The sequence below is a fragment of the Xyrauchen texanus genome, chromosome 4 (genome assembly GCF_025860055.1).
Source record: "Xyrauchen texanus isolate HMW12.3.18 chromosome 4, RBS_HiC_50CHRs, whole genome shotgun sequence".
Classification (NCBI taxonomy): domain Eukaryota; kingdom Metazoa; phylum Chordata; class Actinopteri; order Cypriniformes; family Catostomidae; genus Xyrauchen; species Xyrauchen texanus.
In genome coordinates, this window is record NC_068279.1 from 8,992,514 (window position 1) to 9,010,473 (window position 17,960).

Below are 17,960 nucleotides of genomic sequence, written 5' to 3' on the forward strand. Positions count from 1 at the left end.
ATTTTCCTTCAAAAGTATCTGTTTCAGTAATGATAATAATGGTGCCATTTCACTGTGACTGACAGTAAGCACCACATAAATAGGCTATTGTAAACTTTAGCGCCTGCAGCCATACAACTGTATGCACAGTGCATACGTCATGAATCATGACGTGTGTCTCATCTTCTTGTCAGCTTTGTAAAATGATAACTAGTGATGCCAGATTCGTGGATGAATTCTTCTAATGCATTTCTTTTCAGTGAATTTGGACAAACAGATTAGCACAACAGTTCGAAACTGACGATTCAGTCTGATATGTCCGATCTGACATACTGAATCAATTGGAGCGATGTCTTACTCAGTAAAACATTATCGGGATACCTTAGAACACAGTACAAACAGTGCGTTGGATGAAGTGAATATTTACCTACAATCGCCTGAAACAAAAGGCTACTTATTTGATGGGTAACTTTGAGAAACTTCAGCTAGTTCTGTATCATGTAAATAAGGGGCCATTCACACCGATCTTGTTCTTAAGGCAATCCATGCACTTTTTCAAAGACTTTGTATTCTACACAGTATAGGAGGTGTTTACCATTGGATTCTCCCTTGTTTACTGTTTCCAACAAGAATATCTGTATGAATATTCACTATGACTGACAGTAAGCACCGTATGTCCCACCAGTCCTACTCAATCCGCCCCAAGCAGGATTCAAACCGGCGATCCCCGGCATGGGAGTCGGACGCTAGCAAGGAGGCTATAAAAGCCATGGCCTCTAGTATTGGTCGCTAGTGCATCTCTAAAGCCAGGAGAGTGAGGTTTACACGCTGCACAGCTATCACGTACCAGCTGGCTACTTTTACATCTGCATAATTATAATGGTGAAAATCCCTCTAATATGTCCTTTAATAAATGATAAGTACAATCAATGCCATCCTGTTCTATTTCCTTTACAGGGGGCCTTGGAAACCTTAATGCCTACAGTGCCTAATTTTGAGCTTTGTTTTAAATAAGTTTAGTCTGTGATTACAAATTTAACAGCTGCCAGGGCCAATCAATACCTGGATGGGGATAATGACATCAGCAGGGAGAGGAGTGTTGGTTAATGGTGCTTCCACAGTAAGAATGCCATCCACAGAAACAAACGACTGGATATGTTCAGCATCAACACCAACTGGTAGCCTTGGACAATGGCAAATAAACATCTACAGTATAATCATGGTTTTATTGACTGGCAGCTGCTAGGGATGGGTAGATTGATCCTAAAGTATTGATACTTCCGATACTGATGTTATATCAAAAATATCTATCTTCTCAACTAATAACGTTTTTTTTTTTTTTAAACTAGAGATATTATTCTTTGGTTATCATGAATATATATCATAAGCTTCAAAGTGAAATAAAAATAAATTAGGTTATATTAGCAAATACTTGTGCAGGATGGGAGCTATTTCTTCTTTTGCTCATCTTATGAGAATTTCTTAGGAGAAAATAATGAGAGAAAAACAGAGATACTGCTTCTGGAGTAAATTCACACTAAATAAAAACATATTTAAAGGTGGCATTTATTATAATGTGTTTGTGTGACGTTTGTTACAAGTTTATTTAAATTGAAAGTTCTTAGAACTTTGATGATGTTCTGTAATTGTTGTTAATAAATAATAATATTAATAATAATAAACAAAAATTAACCATGGTTTCACTTAAGTAATGTTGTAGTAATCATGACTGTAATAACCACGTCTTTTGGCGTAAACCATGGTTTTACTATAGTTTTGTAGTAACTATGGTTTAACTAAATACAGTACCATGTTTAAACTCTGGCTACTGTAGTAAAACCATGATTATTTTTTGTACGGGTAAACAAAGCAGAAGTCCAATAATTTTTGTTAGGCTCATAAATGTAAAAAAATATTATGACTTCACTAAAATAATATTTTAAATTACCCATTTTATCCCAAGAAATAAAAAATATAATAAAAATACATTTCATAGAGGTGTCAGTATTGCTATCGGTGTCGGTATCAACAATATTGGACTCGATATTATTGGTATCGGATCGAAAATAAAATAAGTGGTATCGCCCATCCTTAGCAGCTGCATGACATTTTGTTACAATTTATGAAAAGACATTGAATTACATGCTTACACTTACCTGTATTTTCTTGTAAAGCATCTAGCAATGTAGCCATGCTCATCTTGTCTCTCCTCATGCTTTCCTAAGGAGCAAAGACATTAAAGGGATAGTTCACTTCAAAATGAACATTCTGTCATCAGTTGCTCACACTAATGTTGTTCCAAGCTGGTATGTCTTTCATTCTTATGTGGATCAAAAAGGAGATGTAAGGAAGAATGACACTCTCAGTCATCCATTCACTTTCAATGCATCTTTTTTTCTCTCTACAATGAAAATGAGTGGTTAATAAAGGCCGCTGCATAATTCTTAAGAAATCGAAGAACGAACAGGTGTGCTGTCATTTAGAACCTGTCCAAAATGTGTGTTTTTGAGTTCGTTTTGATGGTTTGTAACAGCTCAAGCTTTCATGAAATCTTCTTAAAGGCTGATAAACACTTGCCTACTGCAAGTTCAGTCAGTTAAAGGGATAGTTCACCCAAAAATGAAAATTCTCTCATGATTTACTCACCCTCCTGGCATCCCAGATGTGTATTTTCTTTCTTCAGCAAAACACAAATTAAGATTTTTAAAAGAATCTCTCAGCTCTGTAGGTCCTCACAATGGAAGTGAATGGGTGCCAATATTTTGAAGCTCCAAAATCCACATAAAGGGAGCAGAAAAGTAATCCATGGGGATTACTGACTACAGTGATTAAATCCATGTGTTCAGACACTATGTGATAGGTGTGGGTGAGAAACAAATCAATATTTAAGTAATTTTTATCATAGATTCTCCTCTCTGCTCCAGTTGGTGGTGATATGCATGAAGACTGAGAATCACCAAAAACAGAAGAAGAAGAATGGGAAAGTGAAATTGAAGTGGAGATTGAATTGGAGAGCAGAGATGAGAATTTATAGTTAAAAAAAAAAGGACATAAATATTTATCTGTTTCTAACCCACACCTATCATATCACTTCAGAAGATATGGATTTAACCACTGGAGTCATCTGGAGTACTTTTATGCTGCCCTTTTTTTGATTTTTGATTTTTGAGCTTAAAAATGTTGGCACCATTCACTTGCATTGTATGGATCTAGAGCTGAAACATTCTTCTAAAAATCTTCTTTTGTGTTCAGCAGATGAAATAAAGTCATACTCATCTGGGATGGCATGAGGGTGAGTAAATAATGAGAGAATTTAGATTTTTGGGTGAACTATTCCCTTAAGATCAGTCAACATGAACACACTAACGTGCAGTTATTAGCTGGTACAAATTTACCAACATCTGTATGAGCGTACTGTACTTGTAGACACATTTTCTGAGACCATATCATGCGAATTTTTGGTTTAATTAGTTTATAAAAGGAATCAAATCTACTCTTAAGTGCCCATTCACTCTTTTGTTTTATATGCTGCTTCACTCATGTGCCTTCTGCAGCGAAAGCTCATAATCTCTGAATTCAGAATGTAAACAGAAAATCAATTTGCAAGTTATCTACTGCATACATATTAATTTAAATCACATTGAGTAGTTAAACATTGATCTTGTTTGAATTGTACTCACAGAATGAGACATGAAATCATTGATAACACATATTAATGTCATATTAGTTGATGTTTTACATGTAGTCTTAAGCGTCCTCTTATTTAACTTATTTTTGTGTTTAAACGAAGACGTACTTTTCGGGAAGTGTGCATGGGCCTTAAGACTGTGACTCCCTAAAATTCTGCATAAAATCACCCTTTGTGTCAGACGGATGAAAGACAACTGGAACAACAAGGAGGTGAGTAAATAATGACAGAATTTTTATCTTGTGTAAACTATTCCTTTAACAACAAAATTATTCAGATCAATAACTTAAAGGAAAGCAATTGATGTTTAAGTGAATCTAGTTAAACTAATCAATCAACATTGTATGATTGTAATATATATATATATATGTATATACTTTAAAATGTGCATGCCCTCATTAATGCATTCTAATGCATTCACCCAAAAAAGAAGGCACACAAAATAGAAAACATCTCAATCATACCTGCAATTTCCAAGATTCCATCCTGTATTTTTACCGTAATCTCGGAGGGAGCGAAGTGATTGACATCCAAACTAATTTTCCACTTGCACGTCTCCCCAGTCACTTCCGACACGCCTCCACTCATTTCTCTGTGCAGCTTTGAGATTTGCTGCACAGGTGTTTGCAAGTACCCAGGCCAAGTAGACGTCCCCAGACTTCTGAAGATGCCTTCAATCCAGCTAAGGTCTCTGGGGTCCAATAAGGGAGGTAAGCCAAAGTGTTGGTTAAAGACTACACTAGGCCATCTATAGCTCAGGGGATACCAGGAAACTTCATGACAATACTGAGGCCTAGATGAGGACTTGATAGCATCTGCCATTGTATGAAAACTAAGGATGAAAAAGAAGAACCTCGGAAGGGTTTTGGTTGGTAATGAAAGTTCCAGCCAATTATACAACTAGAAATGCACAAACTGCAAAACACGGATGCTGTAGAAACCACTGCAAAAAAGGTAGAATGTGGCTAGCAGACATCTGAGCCTTTGTTTATATAGTGGCTTGTGTTTTAGCACTTACTAAGCAGTAACCATGATGCCACAAGAAGAGAATGTAGAGATGAAGTGATGGCTTGGATGTTCAGTTTGCTGTTGGTGGGGAGGGGGGTCTATGGGAGATTCTAATTAAGGATATTTATAGTACTAATAGGGACGCAACAAATAGCTGCCTGTTGAGAATGGACAGCTCTGGGTAAAGTTCTGCTCAGACTCTGACTGGCAAAGAGACCTTTGTTTCATTAAAGTAGTCTTTAATGGTGTTGTTGAAACTAGCGCTGTGTTGAAGCATTTTACAGGGGTTGTGTAGGTGTCTAAGTGCTTGTTAACTTTATTTCCAGGGATCAGAATGAAACAGTGCATGGGGACTTCTGTGTGATTGGTCGAGTGTAGCCAACTCACCCTTATTAATTAAAATGTCAACTGTAGAAACGTCCTGCTGATTGCACACAAACTGTATATTTGCTTTTTTAAATTTTGTTCAGGTTCTATTTAATACTCTGAATACTGCAAAAAGCACATGGCGGGTCCTTTAATTTAAAATACACAGGTAATGGAATACTATTTCACTTAAATTATCAAGATGCTTGTTATTTGAAACCTGCACAGTATGGCTTTAAGAATATCTGTGATACATTTTACATTTACATTTATGCATTTGGCAGACGCTTTTATCCAAAGCGACTTACAGTGCACTTATTACAGGGACAATCCCCCCGGAACAACCTGGAGTTAAGTGCCTTGCTCAGGAACACAATGGTGGTTGCCGTGGTGATCGAATCAGCGACCTTCTGATTAACAGTTATGTGCTTTAGCCCACTACGTCACCACCACCAGTTACTCTCTGATACACTGAGCTTGTAATCCATCCAGCATGGTTTCAAGTACTTTGGCCCTAAGGCATGTTCTGACCGGTTTTTGAATTGTCTTGTTTCCACTGGAGACCAAACACTCAACAATAAGCATGTAAGTTGTACTACAAGACTTTTTGTGACTACTAGTGCTTTTTGGATAAAGTATAATATCTGAACAAGAAACGAAAATTATATTTAATGATTAATCGATTTTTGTGAGTGCTGCAACAATACAAATTTTATTTGATATGTGTAATACAGTTTTAAATGACTAAATGTATAACTCTTAACTTAAAGTCGTAAAAATGGCAGTTCAAAGCAATGTCTCTTTAGATCTCGGACTATGCCTTTTCCAGTAAGCAAAGCGTATGAATCTGAGATGTTTTGGGAGAGATTTCACCACAGACAGAAGTCATTGACCCCTAGAGGCTACAGTTCACTTAGCCAAAACTACACCGAAGATGTGTTGAAGCCACTTCAACTGGAACCAAAGAGACAAATCATTAAATATCTGCAACTGGAGAAGGTACATTATATACAGTAAATAACAGCTGTAATGAGGTTTCATTAAGGAGCTTTATACAGGACACAAAATTGTTTGTTGTTTTAAAAATAATATATATATATATATACACTGTACAGTAGATATTCCTCTATTTGGGCAATCCATTCCATTGGGGCTTGTGGCTATAAAAGTGCTCCATTCCATTCCTGCTTAAGAGTTTAGTTCAGCTCTGTTTTTCTTCCAAATGCTTTATATAACCAATGCAGACATAATGAATGAGACAGAGGCTGTCATTTAAAACACAATGGAGCTCAACAGTGCTCAATTTTTAGCCGTATGTGTTCCCTAAGTTAATTTCTTCCATAGACTTTCCATAAAATCCTTCATAAAAGTGTTGTAAGCCATGAACAAAACCAACAAGCTCAGAAGGTGAATCAAAACATTACAAACTTTGTTTTGAAGCAAAAAGGTTTTTGAAATTCGGACAAAAAGACAAAGGGGCAGTGTACCGTATTTCACGAGGGAACGATGCAATCCCATGAAGCATTGTGAATCACAAAATCAAATATAAAATTGTGGAAATATTTATAACCATTGGTTTTAGGTTGTTGATTATAAGTATAGAAATAATATAGTTTATTGTGAAATATTCTGATATTAAAACAATATCCCACAAGCAAGAGTGCTTTTATCCCTATATTAGCATGACTGTGAGTTGGACGCAGTTAATCACAGCCATGCTGATTTAGGGCCATACAGCACGAGTGTGACAGTCTTTATGCAACAGTTCAACAAACAAGTACAAACACTGAGGAAAAACTAAGGACTGTCATAAAATAAAGACACTTGTGCTTGAAACAAAATGTTTATGCCACGAATTGGGATATGCAGTTGCTAAAGATGCACGTACATGTCTCCATTACTAATTTGAAAATGTCACTTTAGGACTAGAACTGACAGCTTGGGCTGTTTCTAACAAGTCATTCGAGAAACAAGGATTTGTGTTTGAAATAGAGAGAGAGAGAGAGAGAGAGAGAGAGAGAGAGAGAGAGAGAGAGAGAGAGAGAGACAGTGTGCAATTAGCTTTGTCTGTCGCAACTCCAAGCATTGATGAACAGGAAAGCTGTTTATCATTACTCCGCATCTGTAGTGAAGTGTTAGCATGCTGAAGATAATGGAATTTGAACAAATGCATCCTATATTTGTAAAAATAGCCATCCAAGTGGTGGGTCCCCCCTGAGTTTTTCACAGTAGCCAGTACTCTCCTCCGCCATGATGCATGTTTACATTTTGCAGCACGGACACTCCTTTATCCAATAGTGTCAGGTAAGCGTAAATGCAATTACTCAGTCAGTTGTGTCACTCTGTGATATATCTTAATGCTAAAGCTGTTAGTTCAATTGTATTTCCCAGATGTGATGTAGTACTAGTAATCCGAATGATTATGGAGCGAGCGACAATGCCAATGACTTCAAAGAATCCATGTGCTGACTCAATGAACATCAAACTTAACTGGCTCATAACACATACAAATCCTCTTTTGTTGACACCTGCTTGCTAAAACCTTTAATGTCACAAGGACACTCATCTAGCTGCTCTTATCTGTGCTGCTCTCTCACATTTTAGTTTAGGACGCCTCAAACACAAAGGCAGTGATACAAATGGTGAAGTGTCCAAGTGCTGATGTTCTGAGACATCAGTACTCATGGAATGTCAGAAAAGGTTGCGTCACTCCCAGTACGTCATGGCAGAGGGAGGTCACTGCCGGGCTTGTTTGGCTGGCTTTCTTGCCCACAGTTCTCTGATTGGTTGATCTTTCTGTGCTGGACCACAGGTAGTTTCGTTTTTCACCTGTTCACCTTTTAATTTTTTTTTAAATCGCATGGATCATTTTTAGATTTTCAAAAACTTTACTGTATTTTTTTCAAGACTCTAGCAGTGTAACATGATAAAACATCACTATTATATTGCAAGCACAGCTTTACAGCCGAGTGAACTGAGACAATAATCAAACGTGCTCACCAACTGTAAAATGTCCACTCTCACGTGTAAAGCATTTGAAAATAAAATGTATTTTAGTAAAAAGTCCGTTCGTTCTTTTGATCAAATGATGGAGAAGGTGTTATAACCTGGCTTATATCCAGGTGCACCGTGTAGTCAAGCTCATATTTTACATGTTTAAGAGATTATTCAGGTTTCTGGGTCACAGGGATGCTGTACAGTTCCGGCAGGGTATGTCAAGTGTCAAAGTAGTCTGCAGCATCCTCCGCTATATAATGCTCAGAATCGGACCGTATGACCAGAATTGCGCATGCAAATTGCATTCAGCAACGATTTTGTGGACGCATTAACCAGCGCAGAGACTGCATGCAAAACAGCATCGCATTTACTGGGCGATGGGCACAATTTACTCATAGTGAATCTGCCCCAAGAAATGTTGTTACAATGTAATAAAAAAAAAAAAGATATTGCCTTTTAGTTGTTCAAACTAAACATGTAGAGTTAGAATAACTGCCCTGGATAGAATAACTGTTTTGTTAAATATAACAACATTTTCAAGTCAAGAAAACTACGCACATTACACTCATGTATTCGGAATCCCAGTGTGCACCGCGGCATGGAAAAGTTTTTTTTTTTGTTTTTTTTTACTATTACTGTATTTATATATCTGGTTGTGTTTGTTGTCACTTTCAGTTATCATTCAGGTGTCAATAATTTAAAGCTCATCTTTTTACTCTTTTTACTTTACTTTTTAGTGATGTGTTTGATTGTCACCATCATTCTGATTTGCGTGTAAGGTGCTTGATAAGCTTAAATCTGAGCATGACAGAGTGATTAGATGTTGGTCTGGGATCATCAACTGAACAAATACTATCAAAAGGCAGTTTATTATATCTCTGACAGTAGAACAGCCTTAACTACTCAATAATTTATCGTTTATTTTTAATAATCAGTTATCAATAATATTAAATAATAACATGTGTAATTGAACTCCTGTATTAATTTTGAATTTTTTGAGTTGATTAAACTATGAATGCATAAGCTCTTATTATACGACTTTTATTAATGTCCACTCTTAAGTTCTGTTGTATTGTTTGCTGATAGACGAGACGAAAGGAGGATCTAAGAGCAGGCTTTTATTTTAAACTCAGAAAAATAAACACAAGAAACTAGAAACACAAGATTAGAACAAACCATTAAAGTCATGAATGGATAAAAACCGACAAAGTACACAGGGGAACACAGAGATTAAATACACAAGAAACTAATGAGAAAACAAGGAACACCTTGAACTAATAAACACATGAACCCATGAAAAAAGACAAGGAAACGAACTACAAAACCCATAGGCAAATGAAAGACAAGTGAACAATAAACGTACATAGCGACATAGTCGCCAGGGTAACCCTTACATCTGTTTAAACAACTTCCTCCCTTAAAGGTGGAGTAAGCGATTCTTGAGAAAACTGTTGACATTTGAACTCAACAGCCAAACAAAGACACCCCTCCCTTTAGTGCTCCTTCAGAAGCTCAATAGTGTTGTGTGGATCATTCCGATCCACTTTGTTTATTTTCCCATTTACCGTGGGCTTTGTATAAACACCAGATCTTTTTTTCAGCGCGCACACAGAACGGACCGCTAGTGGACCGTGAAGAATTATTTGTGGAATTTGACAAAAACTGTATTGGATTAAAAGGACTTACTCCATCTTTAAGTTGACACAACTTAAAATTGTAAATATAAAAATACAAATTAAAAAATAATATATATAATATAAGTTGACGCAACAAGATTTTATTTTACAGTGTACATGATTAGACCTACTGTAAGAGCAGATGCTGTCATATTTCCACCGTGCTATTCTCCAACAATTCCACAACTCTTCCAAACTGTTTATAATTCTGCTGCCGTAATCAGTTGTTGCACATATTCCTGTTGCGTTGAAACAGGGTAACTCCAAGGATAGACTATTAATTCTCCAAGGATAGACTAAACAAATGTCCATTGTGTTTCTGTGGTGCGTGCCCTTCTCTTACAAGAAATGAAGTGCATATATGCACAACATTTGTATTTGTTAATGGAACATTCGAATGTGTTGTGGAGGGTGCACCATAGGCAACATTCATTAACATTAGACATAATAATAACATTAGACAAGGTCAAGCGTTTTAAAGTTCTTATAACTGAAGGATATTCTGGCCAAGTAGACCCCGGTAGTAACTCATTTATAGATTGTCATTGTTACCAACCAGTGGTCAACATCATTTCAAGACTCACATGTCCTTGGCAAGCCTAGGACTAAAGGATATACACATGTGTGCTAGCAAGTGAAACGTTCGCACACAGATATGTGTGTGTGTGTGTGTGTGTGTGTGTGTGTGTGTGTGTGTGTGTGTGTGTGTGTGTGTGTGTGTGTGTGTGTGATTACACAACAATACATAAACCATATCAATAAAATATCTTACCTGTTTGTGTAAGAAAAAAGCCATCTCTGGGTCGCTTTTAAATCCTTTCAGATCTCTGAGTTGTTGTCACCTCTGAAATGCCAAGCCGATGTTGATTCTGATTTTATTACAGACTCTGTTGCTTCAGGTTTCTTTTTTTTTACAACTGGTGATTTTCGGAGGTTTGCCGTTTTGAATGATCCATGTTAAATTTTTCTCAAACTTTCAGCTTCACGCCACTCCCACACCATACACGCGCTACAGTAGACGGAGCTTATTTTCTCTGTGTACGGATATGACGTGAACATGCACGGGTGAATGACGTATGTATGCAATTTCCCACAAAATCCATCCCTACAGATCTAAAATATAAATCATTATTATAGGTCTTCTGAAGTGTAGCTTTAAATAATTTTAGGATAATGGAAATGAACTCAAATTTAAAATCTCATGAGTAACATGACAATTTATGTAGAATATATGCTTAATTGTCATGAAAATAATGTCACATTTAAAAAATATGGTCCTAAATAGGCTTTGGTTTCTTTAGGGCAAAAATGTCATTTACATTTTTTTCCCCTTTTGATTTGGGGTAAAATGTGCCCTGGACATTTTGGTGAGAGATTAACCCAATAGTGTTACTGTGGATGGTCATTATGGTCCAGTTAAAGAACAATGATTAAGTTTGTCATGTGATTCAGGTTTTAGTACGACTGTAAAGTCAATGAGTAGTTCTTTTGTGCATTATATTAATGGTTTCTTAAACTGTGTTTAAATGTGGTTCATATTTTGTGCCTTTAATCTCAGTAGGGGTAGAGCAGTATGAAGTCAGTGGAGAGAGAGCTCTGGCATGTCTGGCTCCAACACAAACAGATTTACTGCAAATGAGATCATCTGTCAGCAGGGGAGAGGTAGGATACGGACAAGGGCAGGGAGGAGATGAGTGAGGGGGCGGCCGGAGCAGAGACCTCTGCCCGCGAAAGGACATATTCTTTCAGCCTCTGACTCTTGGCTTTCTCTCTCTGTCTACCTCTGTTCCAGACTTATGGGATGAAACTGACCTGTGGTATTTCATATTGGAGGGAAGATGGCTTTTAGATATCAGTGCACTTTTACAGAGAAATTAAGCTGGTGGTGATTTATTTCTATATTATTTATGCGATTCTTGCTGTTATTTGACAGGACAATGGAGATTGAAATTAGGGAGCGATAGAAGAGGGAAGTCGGGAGGTTAGGATAAGATGCAGTCCGGTCTCAAATCTACATTCCCAGGAGCACCACAACTCACATGTTTTATTAGCATGCACTAACAGCTGTGCCACGGCTCAAACAAAACTTAACATTGAGTCAATGAGTTAAACTTAAGAACAGTATCAGTGGGGTGCCTGGGTACCTCAGCGAGTTTTGACGCTGACTACCACCCAATCAATAATTAAAATGAAGAACTGTATTAGTATTTGTGAATAAATTACAACCATACAAGTGGAAAAGTGATTTGTGAACAAATCTTTCAGACAGTTTTGTGAACCAAATCCACTGATTTATTTAAAAGAATGTTTAATTGGGGGCCTGGGTAGCTCAGCGAGTTAAGACGCTGACTACCACCCCTGGAGTCACGGGTTCGAATCCAGGCATGCTGAGTGACTCCAGCCAGGTCTCCTAAGCAACCAAATTGGCCCGGTTGCTAGGGAAGTTATAGTCACATGGGTTAATCTCCTCGTGGTCGCTACAATGTGGTTTGCTCTCGGTGGGGTGCGTGAATGCTGTGAACAGCGGAGAATAGCTTGAAGCCTCCACACGCGCTATGTCTCCGCGGTAACACGCTCAACAAGCAACGTGATAAGATGTCCAGATTGATGGTCTCAGACGCATAGGCAACTGAGATTCATCCTCCGCCACCCAGATTGAGGCGTGTCACTACACCACCACGAGGACTTTTGGAATTGGGCATTCCAAATTGGGGAGAAAATCAAGAAAAAAAAAAAGTATGAATAATTTATGAATCGGACATCGCTAAGGATTATACCTTGAATAATGCCCTAAATTTCAGGCTGTTTAATTTTCACACAAAGCTATCATGCGGCTTCAAAGATTTGGAATACAGTATATAACACAAGTTGTATGAACCACTTTTATGATACTTTTATGGAGGTTTAGCATATTTTTTAACCTTGAAGCCTTCAGTCCACATTCAGCATGATTGCATGAAAAACAGCACCTCTTCAGACTTTCACCTCATATTGTTCCACGGATTAAAGACCGTCATGTGAACTTGGAATGGCAGATATATACATTTTTGGGTTAACCATTCATTTGAATTTCCATATCCACTTAGTTCAAAAACTTGCAATGAAAACTTTCTTTTGTGCTGTAATGGAAGAATCAGTGGCCTTCTCTTTTTATACCATGTCTTCTCTTGATTTCGTAGGCTGTCTCATGACTCTTTAGTTCTCACTCCCATGCAACTTTGACTGCAGTAAAATCATCCTGAACTTACTTGGGGATGTTTTTTTTTTAATAGGCACCAAAGGAGAAGATCTCTGGCGCTGATGACACTCTCATTCTCGAAACCCCTCAACATTCTTCACAGGAAAATGAGGTGTGAGGCTTTATCAGCAGCTCTCTGACATGTTCCCAATGATTATATCTCCACATGCCAGTCCTCTTTCAGCAGCTGAGTGAAAAGTATGAGGCAGCGCATGGCATAGGTGCAAACAAAAGTTTTAATTAAAGTCAGCCGATTCATTGTGTGAATAGGTGTAAATTCTGTGTGTAATTGTCACATTCTGAGAATTAGGCCTCTCTCTTGCCAGTTAGGTTGCGTTAACTTGTGGGGATCATTGTTTTCCCAAACCCTTTACTTTTTTATGCCCTTTACTGAACTAGTTGTACTTTGTTTCTTTCTTGTTATTTTTCTCAGAAATTGCCACTTCAGTGTCTGCAGTTTCGGAAAAGAGAGGACATGGTTTTACGCAAACATCTGTGCCGCACAAGGTTAGGTTTCCTACTATGCTGTAATTATTGTTTATGTCTGTATCAGGCTGCTAGTGCAGTTTAGCTACATTCATAAATGCTGTAGTTAAGCACTGACAAATTTGTGGATCGCTTGCAACACACATATGAATATGTATGTTTCCTGAATGCTATTTGTTTTAGTATTATTTGTTTAATGACTTTGTAAATGTTTAGCATTATTTGAAATGCACTAGTGAAATACAGAAGAGAATGTTTAAATAGAGTAACAAGTCTTGCATTACTGTGATTTTGACCATGTCAAGCAGGCATTAGGGGTTGTTGGTTAGATACGACACAAAGTTGAGTTTTGTTTTACCTAAAATCTCTTAACATGGTAAAATGATTTTCATAAAACTGCAGCAACAGCAATCTCATAAGACACAAGGGGTCAATGCATAATTAAAGGAATAGTTCACCCAAAAGTTAAAAGTCTCTCATCAGTTACTCGCCCTCATGGCTCATGCCATCCCAGATGTGTGACTTTCTTTCTTCTGTAGAACACAAATTAAGATTTTTTGAAAAATATCTCAGCTCTGTTTGCCCATACAAAGGAAGTAAATGGGGGCCAGAACTTTGACGCTCCAAAAAGCACATAAAGCCAGCATAAAAGTAATCCATTCAACTAATCAATGTCTTCTGAAGTGATCCAGTCTGTTTTGTATGAGAGCAGATCAAAATATAACTCTTTTTCAATGCACAACTTGTCATTGCAGTATCTAGGCACAATCATGATTTCAAGCTTGATTACACTTCCTAGTGCTTGACACATGCACAGAGCACTAGATGGCACTGTAGTAAGTGTAATTGAGCTTGAAATCATGATTGCCAAGGAGACTTCTGTCAAGATTTACTGTGAAAAAGGAATAATATTTTTGTCTCTAACCCGTAACCGACTGGATCGCATATAGCGCTTTTTGCAACATACATCGTTCCAAATCAGCTTTAAAGAAAATCGTGCATTAACAGACAATGAAACTGTAATATCTATAAAGTTTTAGAGTCATCATTGTGTAATTTGATTAAATATGATTGTACATTTTGTATAAAAATAAATAATTAAATAATGATTGTATTTAGAGCCCCAGTGAGCAACTCACAGATTAATAGTGATTAACACACTGGGATCTTATAGATGACTTTTATGCTGCCTTTATCTTCCTTTTTTTGGAGATTCAGAGTTCTGGCCACCATTTACTTGCATTGTATAATCCTACAGAGTGGAGATATTCTTCTAAAAGTCTTCATGTGTTCTTCAAAAGACGTAAAGTCTTACATATCTGGGATGGCATGAGGGTGAGTAACTGATGAGAGAGTTTTAATTTTGGGGTGGACTATTCCTTTAAATGTATTATTAATAATAATCACAATGATTCTTCCGACAAGTAATTTAGCCTAACTTTAGACCTGTAGATCTAGGTAGTTTACAGCTGCTAACCAATGTAGAAACGTACAGCATTGACATCTAATATACTGTATTTCATGTGTGCTTACAAGTGTGTACACTGTTTATCGGCTATTTTACAACAGCTCTGAAAGTGGCTCATACAATCAGAATGTAGAGTGTGAACTATTCGTTTTATAATGGACTTACCAAATTGAAATACAAAACTTAACAACTGAGACCTCCAAGAATAACAACAGCTTAGACATGCACTGCAATCTAATATAAAATTCATGCACCTTAAAGTCTAATAAGTTTAAGATTGCTTTTCATTTTGTGTGTGCACCTCAAAGACCATTGATCAGTTTAATCAACAGAAACTTCAAAATGTAAACCTGCACAATAGAGAGCTGGCAAAATATACACTAAATCATAAGGCTATAATGTAGCCAGACTTTTTATTATCAGCATTAAGCCTTTGCAGCTTATTCTGACCTAGAACACCTTCTCAGATAGACAGAAACCATCTGACTGACATCTAAAGCAACCAACCACACTTTCTTAAGTGCTGTATAGGGGCAGGTAGATCTGATATAGTTGGTTACCACATAAATAATATATTAATAGACTGACATGGCAAAAACTTGTTCAAATAATAGGACAGCAACCTTAGTGAATGGCTGAACAGAAAACACTGATTATTTGAATATGGTCTATGTACCGATTAAATACATTTCAGAAAAGAAAACTGAATATTTTGCTTATGGATATCTAGTTTACTTACCAATAAGTGCCCAAACAAAACTCACAAATATCTGCTTAATGCCATAAACCTCACAAGCTTTACCAAATCCAGATCAGATTTGACTAAAAGGTGCTCATTGTATCAACCTTTGCAAACACAACTTTTATTCCAGATGGACTGATTCAAACCTGTGTACACCACCCCCAGAAACTGAGTAAAGCCAGCCAATCAGATTGAACTGCTGATTTCAGACAGCTCTAGTCAGTTTTGTCTGCTGTATGCATCAGACGGTCAGTGAACAGACTGTGGGAGTGCCATCTAAGGCTAAGATTGTAATACCAGCTCTGGCATTTTATTGTAATGTTTGAATTCCTTTTTCTGACAGCGCACCCCGTAGATACTAGCACAGAGCTGATTCAATTTAAAGCAGAATGAGAAATTCATACAGTAATAAACTAATAATTTAAATGTTCATAAACTGCGTGTTCTTGCTGCATGAACTATATTATCTGTTCTCTCTCTCTGCCTCTCTTTTTCTCGATCTCCTCCCCACCCAACCCACTCTCCCTGTCTGTGTCTTGCCCAGTGTCTATGGGGTTAAAACCTGGCGGGCATCACCGATGGCATTTTGTTTGTGGGGAACTTAAACACAGTATCTCTCGCTCTCTCTCTCGCTCTCTCTCTCTCTCTCTCTCTCGCTCTCATTTTTTCTATTTCTCTCTCACTCTTGCTCTCTTTGTGCACCACAAAATGGTTGATATTAATGACAGACATGGCAATAGCCAAGTGTGCTGAGATATTCATACCCTGGCTCATGAAGACTGGCATTTTTTGAAGGAAAAATGCCATTATTGTGGCTGCCAAGAGGCTGAGACTTCTGTTTTTGTCATGCACTGTATATTAAAGGGATAGTTCACCCAAAAATTAAAATTCTCTCAACATTTTTTTTACCATACCCTGATGTGTATGACAAACGATTATTTTTAGAAGAATATCTCAGCTCTGTAGGTCCATTCGATGCATGTGAGTGGTGGCCAGAACTTTGAACGTCCAAAAATCACATAAAGGCAACATAAAAGTAATCTGTACTGCTCCAGTGGTTACATCCATGTCCTTTGAAGCTATATGGTAGGTGAGGGTGAGAAATGTCTCGGTTACTGTCGTAACCTCCGTGACTTCCCCTTCTGTGACTCACTCGACATTGTGTCAATGTAGTGACACTAGGGGTCCCAATATGAAGCACCACAAAGCCTGAACTGGTCACGTGAACTGCCGATGCAGGTATAGGCAAGCTAATACGAGCTAATATGAGTAAGAACAGATGCATTCGGGCTGCACGGAGCCTCCCCAGACGCCTCAAAACATTGGGTACTTCCCCATAGCCCTGAGGTGGGGGAAGGAGAAGTGTCCAGTATGGGAACAGGTGCCCGATTAGAAATTTTAATCGGCTGGGGCCCTAAATGTTCATAAAATGTGCCGGGGAAGGCGTTCTATTCCATTCCTATTCTTTCAGGGGGAAAAGACCATCCAGGTTTCACAAGTCAGGAACACGCATGGGAGAAAGAGTGCACGGCTACCTTGGAGGGGAAAGGCAATATGTACAAGTGATGCACCCGGCCAGCTGTCCGTGTAACAAAACGTTCCTGCTCGTACCTGAAAAACATAAAAATACATTCTCCCCAAAATTAAAGGAATAGTTCATCCTAAAATGAAATTTGCATAAAAAATTGTCTTTTAAAATGTATCTACAGGCAGCACATTGTTGCCGTGAAACAGGGGCGTGACTACTTTCACCTCCTCCAAAAGGAGGAGCAGGAGGCACAGGAGAAGCAGAGGATCGAAAGAGAGAGGAGGGAGGAGTTAAGACACACTGAGCTTCGACCTCCCACTGTGTCTGATTCAGATGAGGACAGTGATACAAAGAGGTGCAGTAGACAGTAATGAGATGATTGTAAAAGAGATGTTTAATTGTCTGTCATTATCTACTTTTAATAATGTTTGTGAGAGAAAAACAATTCTAAATAAAGGCTAGATGTTTTCTGGAGAAATATACTGTACCTCCTTGTAGAGGAGATGTTTTCTAAGCGATTCGAACTTGTGGTGGATGATAAAACAGAAAATTCCATAGACCTTAATTAAAGGAGGGACCTGAGCTACTGTACATCTATGGACCAGAATATTGAAGATACTTGGAAGTGGCCTCTTTTGACTTGGGCCAGTAAGAAACCAACTAAGGGACAGATTCACAAAATATTCTTAAGTGTAAAATTCTATTAATTTGTATTCCTGAAAATACTTGTTCTTATGAATGTTCTTCATGAATTGCTCTAGTATATTCTTATCAGCGTCTTGTA

At 37.7% G+C, this 17,960-nt stretch overlaps 1 protein-coding gene across 1 annotated transcript in view; it reads left to right on the forward strand.

The window, feature by feature from the left end:
* The first annotated feature begins 5,857 nt into the window (after positions 1-5,857).
* LOC127637148 (coiled-coil domain-containing protein 60-like) overlaps positions 5,858-17,960 on the forward strand; it is a 39,196-nt gene continuing 27,093 nt past the window's right edge. Inside the window, exons 1-4 of the mRNA XM_052118070.1 lie at positions 5,858-6,040; positions 12,987-13,064; positions 13,386-13,459; positions 17,358-17,531. Of these exons, the coding sequence (XP_051974030.1) occupies positions 5,858-6,040; positions 12,987-13,064; positions 13,386-13,459; positions 17,358-17,531 (509 nt within the window). The remainder of the gene's footprint in view (positions 6,041-12,986; positions 13,065-13,385; positions 13,460-17,357; positions 17,532-17,960) is intronic.